Source organism: Anopheles nili, chromosome 2 (assembly GCF_943737925.1).
Source record: "Anopheles nili chromosome 2, idAnoNiliSN_F5_01, whole genome shotgun sequence".
In the NCBI taxonomy this organism is placed as follows: domain Eukaryota; kingdom Metazoa; phylum Arthropoda; class Insecta; order Diptera; family Culicidae; genus Anopheles; species Anopheles nili.
Window position 1 is genome coordinate 18,677,691 of NC_071291.1, and position 17,816 is coordinate 18,695,506.

At 47.4% G+C, this 17,816-nt stretch overlaps 1 protein-coding gene across 1 annotated transcript; it reads left to right on the forward strand.

Moving 5' to 3' along the window:
- The first annotated feature begins 2,109 nt into the window (after positions 1-2,109).
- LOC128731734 (PDZ domain-containing protein 8) lies at positions 2,110-12,781 on the forward strand. The gene is made up of 7 exons (XM_053824867.1): positions 2,110-2,283; positions 8,898-9,095; positions 9,167-9,570; positions 9,643-10,680; positions 10,762-11,776; positions 11,850-11,970; positions 12,515-12,781. Exons 1-7 carry the CDS (start codon positions 2,110-2,112, stop codon positions 12,676-12,678), a joined length of 3,114 nt encoding a protein of 1,037 aa, XP_053680842.1. The 3' UTR covers positions 12,679-12,781.
- The last annotated feature ends 5,035 nt before the right edge of the window (positions 12,782-17,816 follow it).

Here is a 17,816-nt window from a genome sequence, read left to right on the forward strand (position 1 = left end):
GCAGTAAGCAATTCGCATTTGAGGTTGATTATTAGTTGCAACTGTATGCAAGTGGTAACAGAGAAGAGTTCTTAAACGCGATTCGGACGCATTCACAGCATTTGTACATTTTTTCACTATTTTATATTTAGCAATATTTCTGATGAAAAAAAACCGTCGAAAAAAGAAACTTACAGAATAATAAAAATCAATTTGAAACGACACGTGCTTGTTTCGGAGACTTCTACTTCTTTGACACTCTTATAGTTTGGCACATCGTGCTAGCTAGGTTCCAATCTATTTCCAGTTTGCTCGGTCTATGTCTGTAGCTCTCCAAGTCCTGTAATCTTTTCAGGATTTACTGTAAGGATATTCGGCCAGCAAAACAGCGTAACAAAGTCGTGATTCATTCTTTTCCGTTGCACAAAGAGAGAGTCTGAGGCAGAGGCTGATGATTTGATCAAAAAACCACATCGCTATGATGTGCATATATGAACTCTTTTCCGTCTATTTTAAAATCTTCTTTAATATCAGCATTTCTATCACGCTGCACCACATGTCCTTTTTCTTATTTCCCGCGAACAACAAAGCGATGTTTTGCATTCCTACCCCTCTGTCAGTTGTCAAACCGATACATCAGTCATCGAACGTTCGACGGAAAACGCAAAAACTTTATGAAATAGCACAACTGTATAGTTTAAAATAAATGCTAGCTGCATTGACATATATTTGTTCTCATTCTCAAGCCGTTAAACCAAAACAAATCAATAACCATAGATTAATAATAATTTACCATCTGCATGAACTTATTGTGCATGTTCGAAAAACTGTCCTTTCACATCTGACGTTTGTTATGCCAAAGGTTCGAAATATATGTGTATGTGCAGGAATTGTTTTGATCGGTGTTTTTTTGTTGGTAAAGCCTTTTGCCAAATTGTTAATAAAAAAGGCTAATTTGACCTTTTGTGATTGTTGTTAGTTCGACATGGTGCTAGAAGATAAGAGGTTCAGTAACCCATCATTCAGTGTAGAGCAGCGGCATTTTTATGCACGGGCTCTGTGCGACACAAGTGTTCGAAAACAACTTTCTTTCGTTGTTCCTAATTGTTGCATTTTACATAATTAATTGTCTGTATTTCGGGTTGGGCATTCCCTTGTGTGTAAAATACACAAATCAAAAGTAATTTCCAGCGATAAATCATTAGCTAAACCATGCGGCATCGCTTAACTGCCGGTGGAATAGTTGTGTATACAGGAGATACAAAGTATCCGAACTACAGACAAACCCCACTCTCACTAGCAGTTTTAGGTCAGTCGTATGCCAACAGCTTCAAGGGTAAGATCTCCGGGCCCTTTATTCGGCCACTGGTTGCAAAGGTGCTAGGAATCTTCGTGAAGGGCTTCGTGACTGGCTCGTCTGTGTAGCAATTATCAACGAGCACGGCAACGGAAAGGGCCACAAATTCAACTACCGATCGTCCGTGCGAAGAACAAAAAAGAAACAGGTGTTTATTCGTTGCTGTACTGCTACCGCTGCTAAACCCTTTCAGTAGTAATACCTCTCGGTTGTTTTCCTAAAGCGAACATCAACTGTACCCGTTCTGGTACACCGCGATTGTGCCGTGATTGTTACGACGCTCAGCCATTATCAGTTGTGAAAAGTGCCACCATGGTGTTTCAGTGCGACGCATCAGTGATCCAACGTGGCCAGCAGCCTGGTAACGAAACGGGTGTGAAATGGTGCTAAATTAATGATGTGTACGCTGAACGTGGTTTACCAAATTGCATCCAATAAACCCGCCAATATCGTGTCGCCATCATGGCCATAGTGCGCGTAATGTAGCCTCGGCATCGAAGCACCGCTGGCACGCTGTCATCGAATAAAAAAAAAAGGCCGTGTGATTAGAAGCCAGTCGTCTCGCGTCACCCATGCGAAATTGAAATCAAGAGTGAAGTTACCGGCCCTAGCAACCGGAACGGGCGCGCCTGCTACCATTGCGAGCCGCCCTACCAAAGGTCACCGTAATTTTCCACCACACAATCGCACCAGGTCGCATCGCGTGCATCGTTGCTTTTTCTTGCATACCAAGTGCACGGCCTCGGCACGGCGGTGCTTTCACGCCGGAAACAATGGACTTCGTCAACCTGCTGCTGTTTTGCCTGATGTCGTGCGTGATCGGCGCCGTCGTGATGCTGCTGATCCAGTACTACGCGTTCGTGCGGTACTTCCGGCTGCCGGAACTGGACCAACAGGAGGAGGACCAACGAAAGTCGGCCTTCAGCGAGCGATACGTTCTGCCTGACGTGAGTAACCGACGACTATTTAGGATTCCCTATTTCCGGACCAGTTTTTTCGCGGGGTTTCCCTCGACCCAGCGGAGCGAGCTTTCGTTTCGGGTTTCTTGGAACCCTCTTCTGTCCCAGGGACAGGGACAGAGAGAGCCATCGGACCGGAAAGTGGTGCGCGCAAAAGCACGCTTTTATCGGCGGCAGTGGCGGACGTTCGTCGAGGAAAAACACGCACGAAAACTCGTGACCTACTTTCGCCGCCCTTACACCGGAGGCCTAGTGCCTGCTGGGGAGGTTGATGGATTGGGTTTTACTGCTCCGCGTGAGCGTCGTGAAGACACACATATTTTCGGTATCGCACTCGTCGCCGCCGGGTCCGTTCCGGTTGAATGACGGCACATTGGTTCGATGCTGATTGTCCTCCTGATTGCACGTTGTAAGCAAGCTCATTCGGATCCCTGGAATCTAAACGGTGTGTTTTTTTTTCGTCTTCCATATCTTCTTTGCTTGTTTGTTGCCTGTAAAACGCTGTCCCTGGGCAGATTTGTTACTGCCCTCGAAAGGATCTTTTAGCTTGTCTTCTTCCAAAACGCCCGAAGGTCTTAATTTGATCAGTCACCGTCGATTGCGTTGCTTTTTCGGTTGGATTTGTGGATCGTTAGCTTTACGATGTACCCATTGCTTGGATATGAATTAGAAGCTCGGGATTTCGGGATCATACGTGGTACTCCCCACAGCATGACGAATTACACAGCTTGAGCATTACAACCGTTGTTTCAGAACCGCCCTTGGATGTGTGTGCTCTTACCAAAAGTTGCGTCCGTTTTTCTTTCGTCGGTCGGGAGCAGAAACAAAAAAGTTACTTGCGGTTACTTTCTCTCAGGCTGCTGCGATGTGAATTATGAATATGAACCTGTTAAAAGGGCCCGCGGGTAACGCCACACACTGCAAGGGCGTTAGGGTGGAGTTTAGCCACGTGGAGCTCGTTGCGATTTAATGAAGCCCGGGATCGATTTTGCACGTACGCCGGTGCTGCGACGTCATCATGGGTTTAAAGTGAAGCATTTGCGGAGTGGTCCTTTTGGATACGTGCCACTTGGACTCATGTAAAAGTGGCACTATCGTCGCCATGTGCCAGTCAAACACTCACTTTCATGCGCCCCGAGTGTCTCTGTAGAGGACACGCGGCGTTTAGGTTCCGTGCCGGCGTGCGCAAAATTTATTCTGTTTATTCAGTTTTGCAATTTAATTTAGAATCGCGGAATTCGTAATGGAAAGCCAACAAAAAGTAATCCGAATCCGGTCCGTTCCCTGTGCGGGTGTGGCGCGAAAGTTCAAAGAACATATGCCGAATAATCCGTACTGCTGAACGCGGGGCCGCGCGCCGCATCATCTGCGGAGAAGGAGCGAGCAAATATTTATGCTAATTTATATTCAACACCGGACTCCACCGGCAACTGATCAACAGGACGGCTTTAAATCTCGTTGCTCCGGGTGCGCACCGTGCCACCGTCCCTCGAGAAGGGTTCGAGAACTTTTGCCTTTCGCCTTTCGCATATTTCCTGCCCGTCCGATATGGGCCAAGGGTTTTTCCGCCCCCGCGCAAACCCGGTGGTGAAAAGTTGGACGAAAGAATGTTTTTATCATGCCACGCGGTTGGTTGGAAATTTCTGACAAATCCCAGCCAAACGGAACACAAACCGAGGAAAATGGTGGTGAACCAGCAGTCGAGTGAATCTCATCTCATTGTCACACGGCGGTGGCTTGTGCTCGGGTGATAAGACCAACCCATGTGTGCCGTTCAATCGTGCGACGAAACTCGTCGTTTTGGTATGGCTAAAAACACGGTCAAACTTTGCACACGAGACCGTGTGTTGAGCCGAGTCGACGAATTCCTTGGGATGAGATTAAAGCAAAAAGGCGATGGGAAAAAAAAACAAATAAGTTTCGCTAAAACCACACCCACCCTGGGAGCGGGCATAGGTTATCAAGAAGTACGAATGGGTACGGCTGAACGGATGAATGAGTCGACTCATCCTGTTAAAAGCTACTACTTGCCAACGGTGTGCCAACGCACAGTGGGGCGGCTAAGAACGAACCGCGGTCATTAATATTTTGCGACGGAATTTTGTAGTGATTTGCGTCGGATCACTTCGAAAGTTGTTGTTGTACATAAAAGTCATGATTCTACGTATAAGTATTAACAGAAAGGTTTACGATTACTATGTTTTTTTTTTGTCAATTCACACGAATGTTTAGTCGGATGTTATTCTAACCAGTGGTAATTCATTGGTAAGGATGTATCCCTTGACAAAATGGTCTTAGAACATTGAGCAGCACCAGGCGCCTCCACCCATAATTCCTAGGAATGTATAAGAGCTTATTTTATGCTGGATGTTGTTGTACAGTCGATGCAGAAGGTGTAACATATAATATCAAATTCAATTTAACATGTTGCATAATAAAAATTCTCGCAAATCAGTTTGCTTAGCAAAACAAAGTATGAAACATACTCTTTAATATTTCGATTTCTTGTATAACAATTTATGGTTCAAACCGATGGGATGTGATTGATTTTTTTCAAACCTTTTCGACCATCACCGTCCCACGGTGTTATGGGCCTGATGGACGCAAAATCTGTCGTCCTAGTTGCGATGAAGGAGGAGGCACTGTTGGTTCGGAGAGCGTCCCGGTTGCTCAATTTAGCTGATGCATGAATTGGAAAATATGCTGAACAAAACGGAATGGAATGAAAGGAGTTTTCAATCTAAAATTAATAAATCCCCCTCAGGTACCAGCAGATTAAAGCCGCTGCTCCGCCGGTGCACAGATCCCCCTTTCTCTCCACAGAAAATCATCTCCATCGTCTGGAGTTGCTGCATTGTTGCGTCCTCCCGTCCTTTAGGAAGCAGGGCGAGCGAGTTCATTTTTCCATTCGAAAGGATTGAGAATATCCTTCAGCTTTTGTTATTCACGACAGGAGCTTTGCCAGCGTAATGGTGTGTTTTTTTTCTTCTTCACTAATATCGCAAAGCCTTTTCTTTTCGAATTCCGCACCTAGTCATGGTGGATAATGCAAAGGGCATTAATTTTCTTGAATTGTAGTTGGATGCCGGCAGGTACTTGGTTCATTCGTGATTGCTTTTTAATAGCGGTGACACCATCGCGAACCATCGGGTGGTATGGTAAATCCGCAACTTTATCGCTGTCCTTTGCTGGGTTCGCAGGTTGAACACCTTCCTGACGTCATAGAGAAAGATGCGTGGTTCTGTCTTACATAACCTAGCCTAGCTCTGGGGGCTTTTTGTCAGGTGCAGTTTCACGAACCGACCGTTGCTAGCTGGCGTTGTTGCGTTGTTGCGCTGCGAATGCGAACCCCAGTCGAATTCACAGAATTTCCGAAAGCTCTCACAAACATTGCAGCTCCAGTTCGACAAACATCATTAAAAACGGGACACATCATTTATGCGAGCGGCAGTTTGGTCGCTTCGCTCATTTACATCGTTCATAATTTGAATTTCTGCCGCCGTCTCGCCATTCCATCCGGAAGGACCTGCGGGAATTGCTCCCTTCCCAGTGGAGCGGAAAGCAGATTTAATGTTACGGCGTGTTTTTTCTGCCCTCCCCCGTTATGCTTGTCTCGTTCTCTCTCACTAGTTCTAGCCGTCCACGGTGAGGTGTTGGGTTGAGTTTATTTCCTGTCGCCTTCTGCTGCTCAAAGTCCGGCTCATTATCACTTTGGTTTTATGGCGGTGAGATGTCGCACGAAGGACGTTTTCGTTTCTGCTGCTGGAAATTTAACGATTTCCATCTTACCCTTTTCTTCCGAAGTGGTTTCGAAACGATGGCCGCCAGTAAGGGGTAGTCGTTCGAAAGGAACCTTATGTGCCCATGAGGCGGACCGATGAATGCCGCAGGGGTGTAAATTATATCAATTTCGTGCCAGAGGCATGGGCAAAAAATGTCACACATATTCCCGCTAGCTGTAAGCTCATGGTCGAAAGCATATCTTTATTCTTGAACGTTTTGGCCGCTCTTTAATGTGCTTTCACAAGAACACGCTTTTTTTTAAGGTTGAACTCTCGCACCTAACATACAAATGTAAAGCGCATTGTGCAACGGATAGGAAGTAAAGGAACAGGCATTGCTGCAATCGGTAATGTGTGTTTGTAGACAAATGATGTCGTATGTTTGCTATCAATTATTTTACCATCTAGCACAAGTTGGATCCACGCACGATCACGAATTTTATCGAGAGGTGCAACATTAGTTCAGATTCGAGCATTCCATGCTTCAGACCTCCGATTGGTGCGATGACTTTGCACGCCACGCAGAGATTGTGGGCTTTGCTCACACTGCTACATCTATCGATGGTGTCCTGCCGTGGCTTTGGGATGAACATCGACAACAGCATACAGTCATCGGTCAACAAACCGCCATCGCTCACCAAACCGACGGCTGCTTCATCGCACATTTGCTTCCTTCGAGTTGTGGTCGATACACCGGCGAATGTTTCACTCATCATACCCAAACGCGTGTACGACATGGACAGTAAGCTCGCTGGGCACGAAAAACTTCCCGAAACGTTTAAAAAAATTGTAGAAACCGATAGCTGCATTTCCGTTCGCGTACAGTCACAACTGCAGCAAAACTCGTCCAGCATCGTCGAAGCAGAGGTGACCATATTCTGCGGTCTCAAGCACGTCGTCCAGTTCCGTGCGTGGGTGAACCTGCAGAGCGGGTGCGTGGACCTGTTCCTGGAGAACATTCGCGTGGACCTAGAGCGCTGTGGTACGATAGATCGGAAAGATGCCAAATCATTCTACGAAGTACTCTTCAAGCAGGCGAGTTGCGTTGGTTTTAGCTTTGGGTTCGAATATACGCAAACACTGAGCGAATCAGTGCGTATTCCAGAGCATAAAGCAGAGGATGTAAAGCAGTCGACTGCCTCTATCGAACATATGTCGAAATGCAGCTGCACCGTGGTGAAGGCCGCGTTTAACAAACTGCAGCAGTGTGTCGTCAACGCTGACGGCAAGGTTACGAAGATTGCCGTCAGTACGTCGATCATTCTGGCGATCGGCGTCGGGACTACCTGTTTCCTCATTATCGTCTTGAAGATGTTCAAGAAACTGTCGAAATTTAACTAGGGAAGGCAGTTCTGCAATAATCCGCTCAATGATTGATTCGATGCGAAAGGGGGGGGGGGGATATTATTTCTCTCTTTTTTTTGTTTGAACAATCGTTCAAATTAAAGATATTCGACTGCGGAAAATAAAAAATAAAGATTAACTGACGGTTCAACAGTTCACGTGTAACTAATTCGATTGACTCGACGCACTCATGCGCTTGGCGGTAATTTATCGCGCTACCGTGAACAAGTTCATCATGCCCACGGGCGGGCTGAATTAGTGATGAGCAAACGTGCGCAACATTGCGCCTGAAAAGCGCCGGCCAACATCAGGCGACGCCAAGCGAGAACCACCCCCTTGCCGTATTGATCTTTCTCCTGTGTTTGCCCGCGTATTGTTTCGTCAACCAGCAAAGCGATCTTTTCATCCGAATTGAGCCTTCGAGCACAAATTTCATAACGGAGATAATTCACTGAGCCCGTCCTAATTAATTACCGTCACTCGTGAACAACGGCAGCCGCTGCCGTGGCATTAGGCGCAAGAATTTCCGGAGGCGTTCAAACGGGTCAGCGGAAAGCAAACATGTTGCTTCCCGGAAAATGTGAGCTTCATGACGCGCGTGTCCTTGGCGAGCTGCCCGAAGCCATCCGATAGCACGGCGGGCTTCTTTAGACGAGAGCGTCTGGGGGCGTCTGTGTGGGAGAATTCAAAGAAAAATCTGAAGCGAAAAAAAAAACAGCATCAAAATCAAAAGATGCCCTCAGATAAAAGTGGCTTCTTCCCAGAAGGGTGTCTTTGGGAGGGAAACTTCAGGCAAGCTTTCTCAGGGACATGGGCGTATTTAGACGGCCAGCGGTGTTGAAGGTTCTTTCAGGCGAATGTTTTGCAACTTTAGAACAAAACTGCGTGCAATATTTCACCTTGTTGGCTCCCACGCCATGCGAAAATGTTTGTAAAGTTGGTGTAAATCCAACCCCAGCAGGTCCGGTGGGTGCCACCAACATGACGTGTGATTAATTTCCGTAGAGTTATTTTTGGAATTCAGCATTCACGAACTGCTTGCCAGCACGAAACCCACGCGTAAATCTGTGTGCTTTTTTTTTGCCGCACCTTTTCAAATTGCACGTCCTTTTTTGAAATCACACGTAGCCCGTTTCCTAAGCATAGATGCTGGTGGTAAATCCTCGTTCGGTGGTTAAGTTGAGCGCAAACAAAACTGACTCACGCCACGTGGAAGAAGATATCCTGCTGGGTTGCTGGGGCATTATCGTTGCGTGGGTTATCCCTGATAAGGAAGCAAGCGCGAGCGAGAGAGATAGATGGAGCGTAAGAGTTAGAGTCCTGTCGTCAGGGCGGCTGTTACATTGTGCCTAGTGATTACAATCGTTGTCGCTAGGATAGTTAGCGTTTCCAGCGTGCACATACGAGCAATTTGTGTTGCGTGTTTCTAATTGGATTCACTGAGTTTCCCTTTTGCCTTCCGCTCGCTTGCTACAGACGTTGCTGGAAAACATCAAGGCGCCCGATCAGGAGAGCAAATCCACAATAATGGCGATCAATCTGATACTGCAATTTCTGTACTTCGAGCTGCGGCAGTCTAATCGCGTACGCAAGTGGTTCCATCGGAAGCTATCACTGGAGCTGGATGAGCTGATAAGTAAGACGACGACGGGCAAGCTGTTTGACAAGCTTACGGTACGGAAAACCAGCTAAAGCGTCTAGATGCATTTGTGCCAGCTGTCGTCAATTTTTCCTTGTCTTTACAGATCCGAGATCTCGATTTGGGTAGCCAGTTTCCGGAGATAAAAAACTTCCGCTTGCATGCCGTCGATCTGCACCCGGACGAAGGACACATCGAGAGTTTGGACGTGCTGCTGGACCTGCATTACGAGGGTAACTTCCGGCTGACGATCGACGCTGACATGGTGTTGGGAAAGAAAGGCTCGTTGGCGTTACGCGTGAAGCAAGTGTCCGGTTTGGCGCGGTTACAGTTCACCCGCAAGCCGTACACACACTGGTCGCTAAGTTTTATCAACGATCCGAAGGTGGAACTGGACGTGCAATCGCACTTCCAGGGTCGCCAGATGCAGTCCAACATTACTAGCCTCATCTCGAACCAAATAAGAAAGGCGATCCGTAGAAAGCACACGCTTCCCAATTACAAACTAAGGTAAGGAATATCCTTTTTACTAGAGGCTAATCTTGACTATCATGAATGTGTTCTCTCCATCTACGTTTGCAGATATAAACCATTTTTCCACCGCGTGGAAGAGGATTACGATATGAACGAAATCATTCCGAACGGTACGCTGGAAGTGACAATCGCGGAGATATCGCGACTAAACGCTCCGATACGTACGTTGTCCCACGTCTACTGTACGCTTACGTTGGCACACATGCCATGGGTAGTGGCACGTCAGCAAGAGGATCAAAACGTCATGATCGTGTCACTGGATGTCGAAATTCACAAGGCCAAGAACCAGCAGTTTGGGATCGTGTTCAAGCAGATGGAACAGACCGTGCTGATCGACGCCGTCATACCGAACACGCCAGCTTCGAAGGCTGACCTACGGCGGGGTGACGTGCTGCTGTCGATACAGGGCAAGCGCGTGACCAACATCAGCCAGGTGCCGAAGGTGATTAAGGCCCTTAATCGGCCGATGTTTGTGTTGCGTATCGAGCGGTTAGTTCCGGGACAGATCAAAAACGATGCCCTGCTGGACGATATCGAGGCTGATTTCGAAGAGATAGATCCTAACTTAAACATCACCTTTGTGAAAAACGTGGAGGCGGTGCAAATCGGAGGTACTGTCAGTAGCGGCAGTAGTACGGGACTACGCGAGAGAAAGCTTGTGCGCCGTAACTCAAAGGATAACAGTGGCGGTGAGTCAAGCCACTCGAACACTCCAGGCACGACGCCAGTGAAAAAGGCGTCCATTGCACCAGTGAGCCCGCTAGAACCAACGCCCAGGAGTAGCTTCTCCGATCCGTCAGGTAGTGGCGCAGGAAAGACGAAAGCGAACGTGGACGGCTACCCTCAACATTCGTCCATCGACGCGGAATTCAATTCATTTATCCGGTTGGATGATCCGTGCACCTTCCAGTTGATGGAAAACTACTCCTACCTTAATTTGAGCGTGTTCGGTAAGAACAGTGACGAAAATAGACTGCTGGGTTATCTCAACATCCCGATCAACAGTATTCTGCTGGAGTGCAACGAATCTCACCTGGGCCATCACTTGAAAAAGTATCCCTTGCTGCCTCCGGAAGCAATCGATGTGTGAGTGCATTTCGTGGCTGCACAGTCACGTTCTGATGCGTCAGGCGCATTACCTAAACGTTTGCGTCTGTCTCCTTTCAGCTCGAACCATCCGCTTTCCATGCAGTCAGGATTCGATCAGAACTACTGCTATGGTGATGTGCTGCTGTCTTTCGTGTGGAACGGAAGCGCGATCAGTCTTGGCAGTTCTTCGGGCAGCAAAATGACGAATGCGGATGGAAAGAAGCAGAAGCTGATCACCATCAGTCGAGGGTCGGCTGATAGGTTGGATGACGATCGAATGGATGGTGTACTGGATGGGAAATCCGCTGGAATGGGCTCCGCAACCGCAACAGTTCAAGTTCAGCAACCGCAACCACAGCAGCAGCAGCAGCACGATTTCATCCGAACGCATTTCCACCGCACGACGCAGTGTGATTACTGCGGGAAGAAAATATGGCTGAAGGACGCCGTGCAGTGTCGTGATTGTGCTATGTGCTGCCACAAAAAGTGCATCAACAAGTGTCAAAGCTCTACCATATGCACCGCTAACGAAGCAGCCACGGCGGCGGCGGCCGATCGGCCGTCGTCCTCGTCGTCGGCGACAACTCCCGGTGGATCATCCGGTGCGGGTGTGTTACAGCCGGAATTCAAACTAACCGAGCCCGAATCTCCCACAATAGAGGTGGAGGACTTTGTGGACATAGTCGAGGAGCAACAGATGGTGCCGAAATCGAAGCTCGAAACTCATCGCCAGAGTTTTAGCGACCTGCTGGTGCAAGGCCTGAAGCGCGTCAATTCGGCCAACAACCTCTCGATCCCGACGATGGCCGGGTTGAATCCGAGCAGCAAAAGCCTACCACCGACACCGCAGCACACGCCACGCAAACAATCGCTGGCCAACGTGAATGCGAATCCTTTCCTGCTGGTGACGCAGCGTCTCGAAAGCTTGCCCGAAGACGTCGGCGAACTGAACATGGAGCAACTCGTCGATTTGACGGCTCCCCTGATCGAGTACGGCCCGTCCGACACGCTGATGGCGCTGGCGAAGAGCACCAGCAAGACCATGTACGGCGAATGCGAGCCTGACGTGCGAACGGAGAAGATCAACAAGCTGGTGAGCTCCGGCAGTGGTACTAGTGCATCCCCGGTGCGCCGTACTCAATCCATACCCTGCACTCTCTTTGCAGCTTTCCAAACTGCACATAGCGCTGGATTACGAAACCATCAACCAGTCTGTGCTGAACGCGACCAAGGACAGTAGTAGTAGTAGTGGTAGTAGTGTCGGAGGTGCTAACCCAAACAGTAAAGGTAGGTCGAGAGAATCCTAGTTTTAACCACTGATATTCAATGTGACGTGTAGAGCAATAACTTTAGAAAGGCTTTGAGGAGAAGGAGAAATGTAAGCGTTGTGATCAATCCGTACCATGGCATGTTACTTAGGACATTCGAATCAAATTTTTTTAACGATCAAAAGATCATCATTGACGAAGTGCATTGTGATAAACTTATAAAGGCAACGGCGCGCAATAAGTTAAGCTGCAATAAATGTACACCCGGCTTTAGTTGATGTTTGTGAAAGTATGTTTTGGTTTATTGTTTCATTGTACTTTTTCCAACGCATCATACATGAGAACACCATTTCACAAGCCTTAATTTGTTTAAATACAATTATAGCCTGTGTTTTCGTTTGGCCATTAAAAAAACTTGTTCATCTGCATGCTCAATATTCGATTCAATTTTTCATAAGATAACCCAATTACACAAACATACTATAGGCGTAATTTTAATCTTAATTTTTTTCTCCTTTTCTTTCTACTGTTTTCGTTCGGCTGTCCCGACCGGGACTTGCTAGATATCGCCGATGGAAAAGCGAAGTCTGCAGTGGAGCAGCAACACGATGGCACAAGATCGGCCTTTCTGGCGGGTCAGTCCGAAGAACGGGTCCAAGCACTGAGCATCATCATGCTGCACCTGTGCTCTGGACTGCAGTACGTCCAGGGTAATCTAGGTCAATGAGAATAGCATTTGCTTCGGCAGTACTCGCTGGGCTCGGCAATGCTAGAACCGGTCGGTACTACCAGCGGCAGGTTTCCGATTCGTCGCCAACGAACGCAGTTCGACGCAGGTCCGGACTTGGAAGTGGACAAGTCCGGCTGCTCGCTGGCAACTGTCGGCACCGGAAACACTGCTGGTAGTAACGGCGGTGGTAGAAAGAGCCCCTTCCGCTCGCGTCGCCTTTCCGTCTGTCGCAAACGTGCCCTAGGTATTTTCCAGCGCTCCGCCAGTGTCAGTGCGTCATCCAACGCCACCGGCTTGAAACCCGAAAGCGCCAACTAACCGTTTGCTTCAGTGCATTGCCTTGGTAAAGCTTTTCCATCACACATTTTTCGCATGATCGCATCCTCGTAGAAGCCATTCGTCACATTCGATATTGATGTTTACTCAACGTAGAACTCTTCACCACGCTCCTGGACGGCAAGTTTACACACAGCTTCTAACGTCTCCCAACGCAGACGATTGGTTCGAATAAAAGATGCTAGTAGTTGCTAACCAGACGGCCAAATTCAACGACAACTCTTTTCGAAATCTCTATAAGCTGTGAGCGATTGCAATGAGTTTGTAGAACACATCAGCCTTAAACGTGCTCTCTAAACGAAAGCTAGTGTAACTTTAAGTTAGAAATTGATACGAGTTTTTCCGCCAAAAACGATTTTTTCACCCCCCGAGACAATGATCTTATTGGTCGCAGTAGATATATCGGCACAATAGTAGAACGTGTATGCTAATCTTTCTTAAGACTGCTAAACGTGTGACAAAACTAATCAAGCACCGAAACCAGCACAATCTCCTTACGATGGAATTGATCACTTGTGCGGAAATGTGTCCTTTTCCATTTCTTCTTTTCGCTGTCTCTCTCTATCTCTGTGTCTATGAACGTGTATCTTCCAACAATAACAAATCAAATTCCCTCAAATTTAGGCGAAAATCTACTCACACTGGCGACGTGGGAAGCAGAGCTACTGCAGAAGCTACTAAAGGCGATCGGTAAACCACCGGTCCGCCGGCATTCCTTTTGGAGAAGGAAATTTAAATTGAAATAAGGCTGTTGTTTGACTTAGCGGTTAGGTTTAGGTTTATGCTAGGATAAAACAGTTATGGTGCACTGAAAGCTACGCGGAAACAAAATGTCTGACGCAGCAGTTCTTAAACTTGGTTCCTTTGATGGTCCTTTCAGTTGCTTGTGCAAGGATATGCTTTAACAAAAATATACGTTATAAGGTATGGTGATATGAATTTAGCTTAAGCAGGATGCCACTGGTGCAAGTTTTTTTTTATGTTAGATGGTCGGAAACGGCACTTTCACAGTACAGTATCTTGTTTCGTTCATTGTCAACGGAATGGTGGGACAAAAGTTGATCTAAACATGAAAACAAACACTTAAAAAAATCGACAACTAACTGACATAATGTTACCTTTAGGTAAAATTTAGCACGTTCGTGATGATAATAGCGAAGCACCGTTCATTTTAATCTAACGTTCTAGCTAATACTTTCATCATCTCTTCCGCAGTACTATATAAATTTCGTGTTTTGGACGTGTTGTGTAATTGTGCTAAAATCTTAAACTTTCTTGCAATTAAAAAAATGCCAAACCGTAACGTTTTATACCGTAGGGTTGTACACTATTGTCTATTGTGAATCTGACACACTCTCGTCGTAAGGACTCTCATCGGTGAAGGCCGAATTAGCTAAAATTACCGTGAAACCGGTGGCCAGGTGTACGAACATGAATCAAAGAATCATTCAGCAAGACTAATCTATTTGAAATATTAGCTCCTTCACTCAGCCGCTTCGTTAGCGCAATGCATCACACCACAAGTTACTATAGGCGTAAATAGCGGATCTTTTACATACGATCGATCAGATAGCACATGCACCGCGGTTATTGAATCTCTCTAATTGCATTGCCAATCGGGTTGCGTCACATTTACTACCGCCGTAAGATAAGTGATAATGTAGAACGAGCATAAGATTACATACACCTAGCTTCCGTCCGGCTGAGCGTGTTTTGCTCATCCGGGTTGGAATGATTTCATCACTGTTTTAACTGTAGCTGTGCCCTGATGGGGTTGAAAAGAAAACAATTACCATCCTCGTTGTCGGTTCGTTTCAATCAACGTACGTGGTTTCATTTCGTGATTACTGATTCTACAACCCCCCCCCATAGTGATACCGACGGTACGACAGTTTTTAACAGATCATAGCCACTATTATAGGAGTAGCACTTTTACCACTATACAGACAAAAAAAAGCACGTTCCCAGCTATGTTTGAAGATGATTTATGTCTCTCCTGACGTGATTTAAATTCAAGGATGGTAGCATCAGAACGAACGTGAAATGGGATGTGTTTGTATTCTCGTGATGTTTGGTTGGTGTTTGATTATTGACTTCTATTGTATCTCGTGCATGGATGATCGGACCTAATAACCCCGTCGACATTGATCGGGCACCACTAGCAGATTAATCTTACACGCGCGTTAGGATTTGAAAATAAACTAAATCTTATACAAAGAAATCTCCCCATCAAGCGCACAATTGTACCGTGAAAGAAAAACACAGGCACATCTTTTGCATGGCTTTATGCCGGCAATGGTGTGGGCAGGTTCGCGAACGGAATCGAAACAACCCCTTAAAGAAATGTTCGTCCCTTCGTGCAGTTTTGTCCACATCGAAAAAAAAAAATAACCACCCGCGCGCGAATGCGTAACATTCCGTGAGCCGTGTCGCATGACAGCGCCCATGCGAACCGCGTTCGTCCATTCTCATTAACAATGCGCCCGCGTTGGGTGTTTTGTGGTGTGCATTTATGTGGCATAACTCGCATTCTCGAACGAAAATGCACCACACGGCCAAAACGGTTCGCGGACCATCGATTCCCGGCGCGCCGTAGAGCATCTTTTCCGGATCACGCCAACGTGCGATCGCGCACGGGTACACGCGTAAAACCGTTGCCAAACGAGTCGCAAACGCGCCTGGTAACCGTTGGACCTTTCGGCGTTCAATCTGGTGCGTACGATCGACGACACTGTGGTGGGAAAAAGGTGAAAAGCGTAACACCTGACCCACCGGTGACGTGCGGTTATGGCTGCCGTGGGGTTTTTTTTGGCGCAAATAGACCACGACGAGCGCGTGGTCCGATTTATCGGACGAATGGCGATGTGCTCAGTCGGCACGCGACATGAAGGACGAGCCAGCGGGAAAGCAGCGACGCACTAGAGACGTTCTAGAAAAGAAAAATCCCCCCACAATCACGAAACCGACGACAGACGTTGGAAGGAGTCTATCTCTCCAAGTAAAACCACCTCCTAATTGCTCGTTAAGGAGCTGCTTTTAATAAGCTAGATTTCGAAACGTATTGGGTCGCGTTTAAACTGGAACAAAGTAAAACAGCGCCGCTTGTCGACATGTGAGCAGCAAACAAAAACCCACAAACAATGGCTTTCTTTAGCGAGATGGGGAGGAAAAATCGCCTCTCCCACACGGTACATCAGTCGAACCTTGGTTTTCCCTGAAAACGACACCCGTGAACAAAGAGCTCGCCGGGGAAATATTGTTGGAAAATTTTCTCAATCTTCCTATGGCGACGCTGGCGGGTTCAAGGTGCAACCCGGTACCGGATGTCGCAAATATTGCAAATGGCTGGGAAATAATCGATGAGGTGTGCTGACTACTGTATGCCTCTAGCATCCTACCGGTCAGGCGTCATCGTACCAACGTGGGTTTCAAGGTGATTTTGGTACGATTGCAGCGAACCCGTTAATACGTAGCAATCTGACCTTGCAATCGCTCTAAGGAAGCGTTGCATAAAGCTGATAGAGGCCCATAACTGCTGGTGTTTATCGCTCATTTAGGTGCTTCGACTGATAAGCCACGTCTATTTCAATTCGTTCGTTACAATATCGAAGAAAGACAAGTATAAAGATGTCTTTTCCTGCGGTTAGCTCGATGGGAATTTTAAACTCAATCGCTCACAGTCGCGCCACTGACGCGCGGTATTTTGTTCCTTTTAATATCTCGTCCCGACGCGTCTCCATCCCAGGGCCCATGGTTCGCTCAACAAGGAAGGACACATAGGAAACCCCAATCGGAGCGTCACGCTACGAAACCGTTGGGTCACTTATCTGCCAAACGCGTCCATCGTTAATTAGTACATAGTAGTCGAAGCTGTCATCACAACTACTAAGTCACCAGCCGCAGCGCAGTACAACCCGCCGGCACGTCAGACACGTTTGTCGAACACGAGTCTGCGGAACCAAACAAAGATGATGGCGTCCACGCACGCACCCCACCAACCCCAATCGCAAACTCAACCCCCCATCCCTTAACGCAATGGGCATGAGTTATCGTCCGGCAGTCGCAGTTGGCCATGATGCTCGCTTTGTTTTCGTGCTATCTCGCTCGTTCGACTTGTGCGCGTGCTCTTTCGCACTAACGGTCGCACCTTGCGTGCACGATCACGCGTTCCCGATCGCGCGTTTTCCGCCTTGCGCTATGGACCACTTTTCGCTTTTCTACGCGGGCGTAAAATGACGCAAAATAAGTTTCCATTTCGCGCGCACTCGCTTTTCTTTACGGCGAGCTATGGCGTGTTATTTGTTGTTTTGTTATTCCCCTCCCGTTTCTCAAGGTTTTCCCGTGGTTTTTCCTTTCGTCCCGACGGGGCGGAAATCTCGCGAGAGTCTGGTGTAGATCGCAATTGAAACCCCCTTGTGGTAGGACGGTGACCTGCGGTCTGGGGCCGTCCTGGAGAGGAGTTTTTGCGCGTTAAAACAAAGAGGGATTGCGTTGGCTGCAACGCAAAAAAAAACAGGCGAACCTTTTTCGGATGGACAGCTGCTGATTATTGGCATCATGTGGCACGAACGTCTAGTGGTGTTTTTCCGGTCGTAGTTTTCTTTTCAAGCATGTCGACAAGTTATCCACCTTCTCAACACGCATATATTATGTAAAGGCAATTGAGCCCTTGCTGCCCTAAACACCCAATGCCATTTAACGAGTTGCGCGCCATTTAATTAGAAACATGTTAGCTGTTCAAAAATGTCCCATGTGTCAATGTCGATCCAGCTTTCGTCCTCAGACGTCCCAGGTGGCAA

What these genes read in the sequence shown, in the direction of transcription:
- LOC128731734 (XM_053824867.1), top strand. Translation starts at nt 2,110, where the DNA reads ATGGACTTCGTCAACCTGCTGCTGTTTTGCCTGATGTCGTGCGTGATC. An exon ending in AGCGATACGTTCTGCCTGAC is followed by an intron (nt 2,284 to 8,897) that starts GTGAGTAACCGA and finishes CGCTTGCTACAG; the next exon opens with ACGTTGCTGGAAAACATCAA. An exon ending in TGCTAACCCAAACAGTAAAG is followed by an intron (nt 11,971 to 12,514) that starts GTAGGTCGAGAG and finishes GGGACTTGCTAG; the next exon opens with ATATCGCCGATGGAAAAGCG.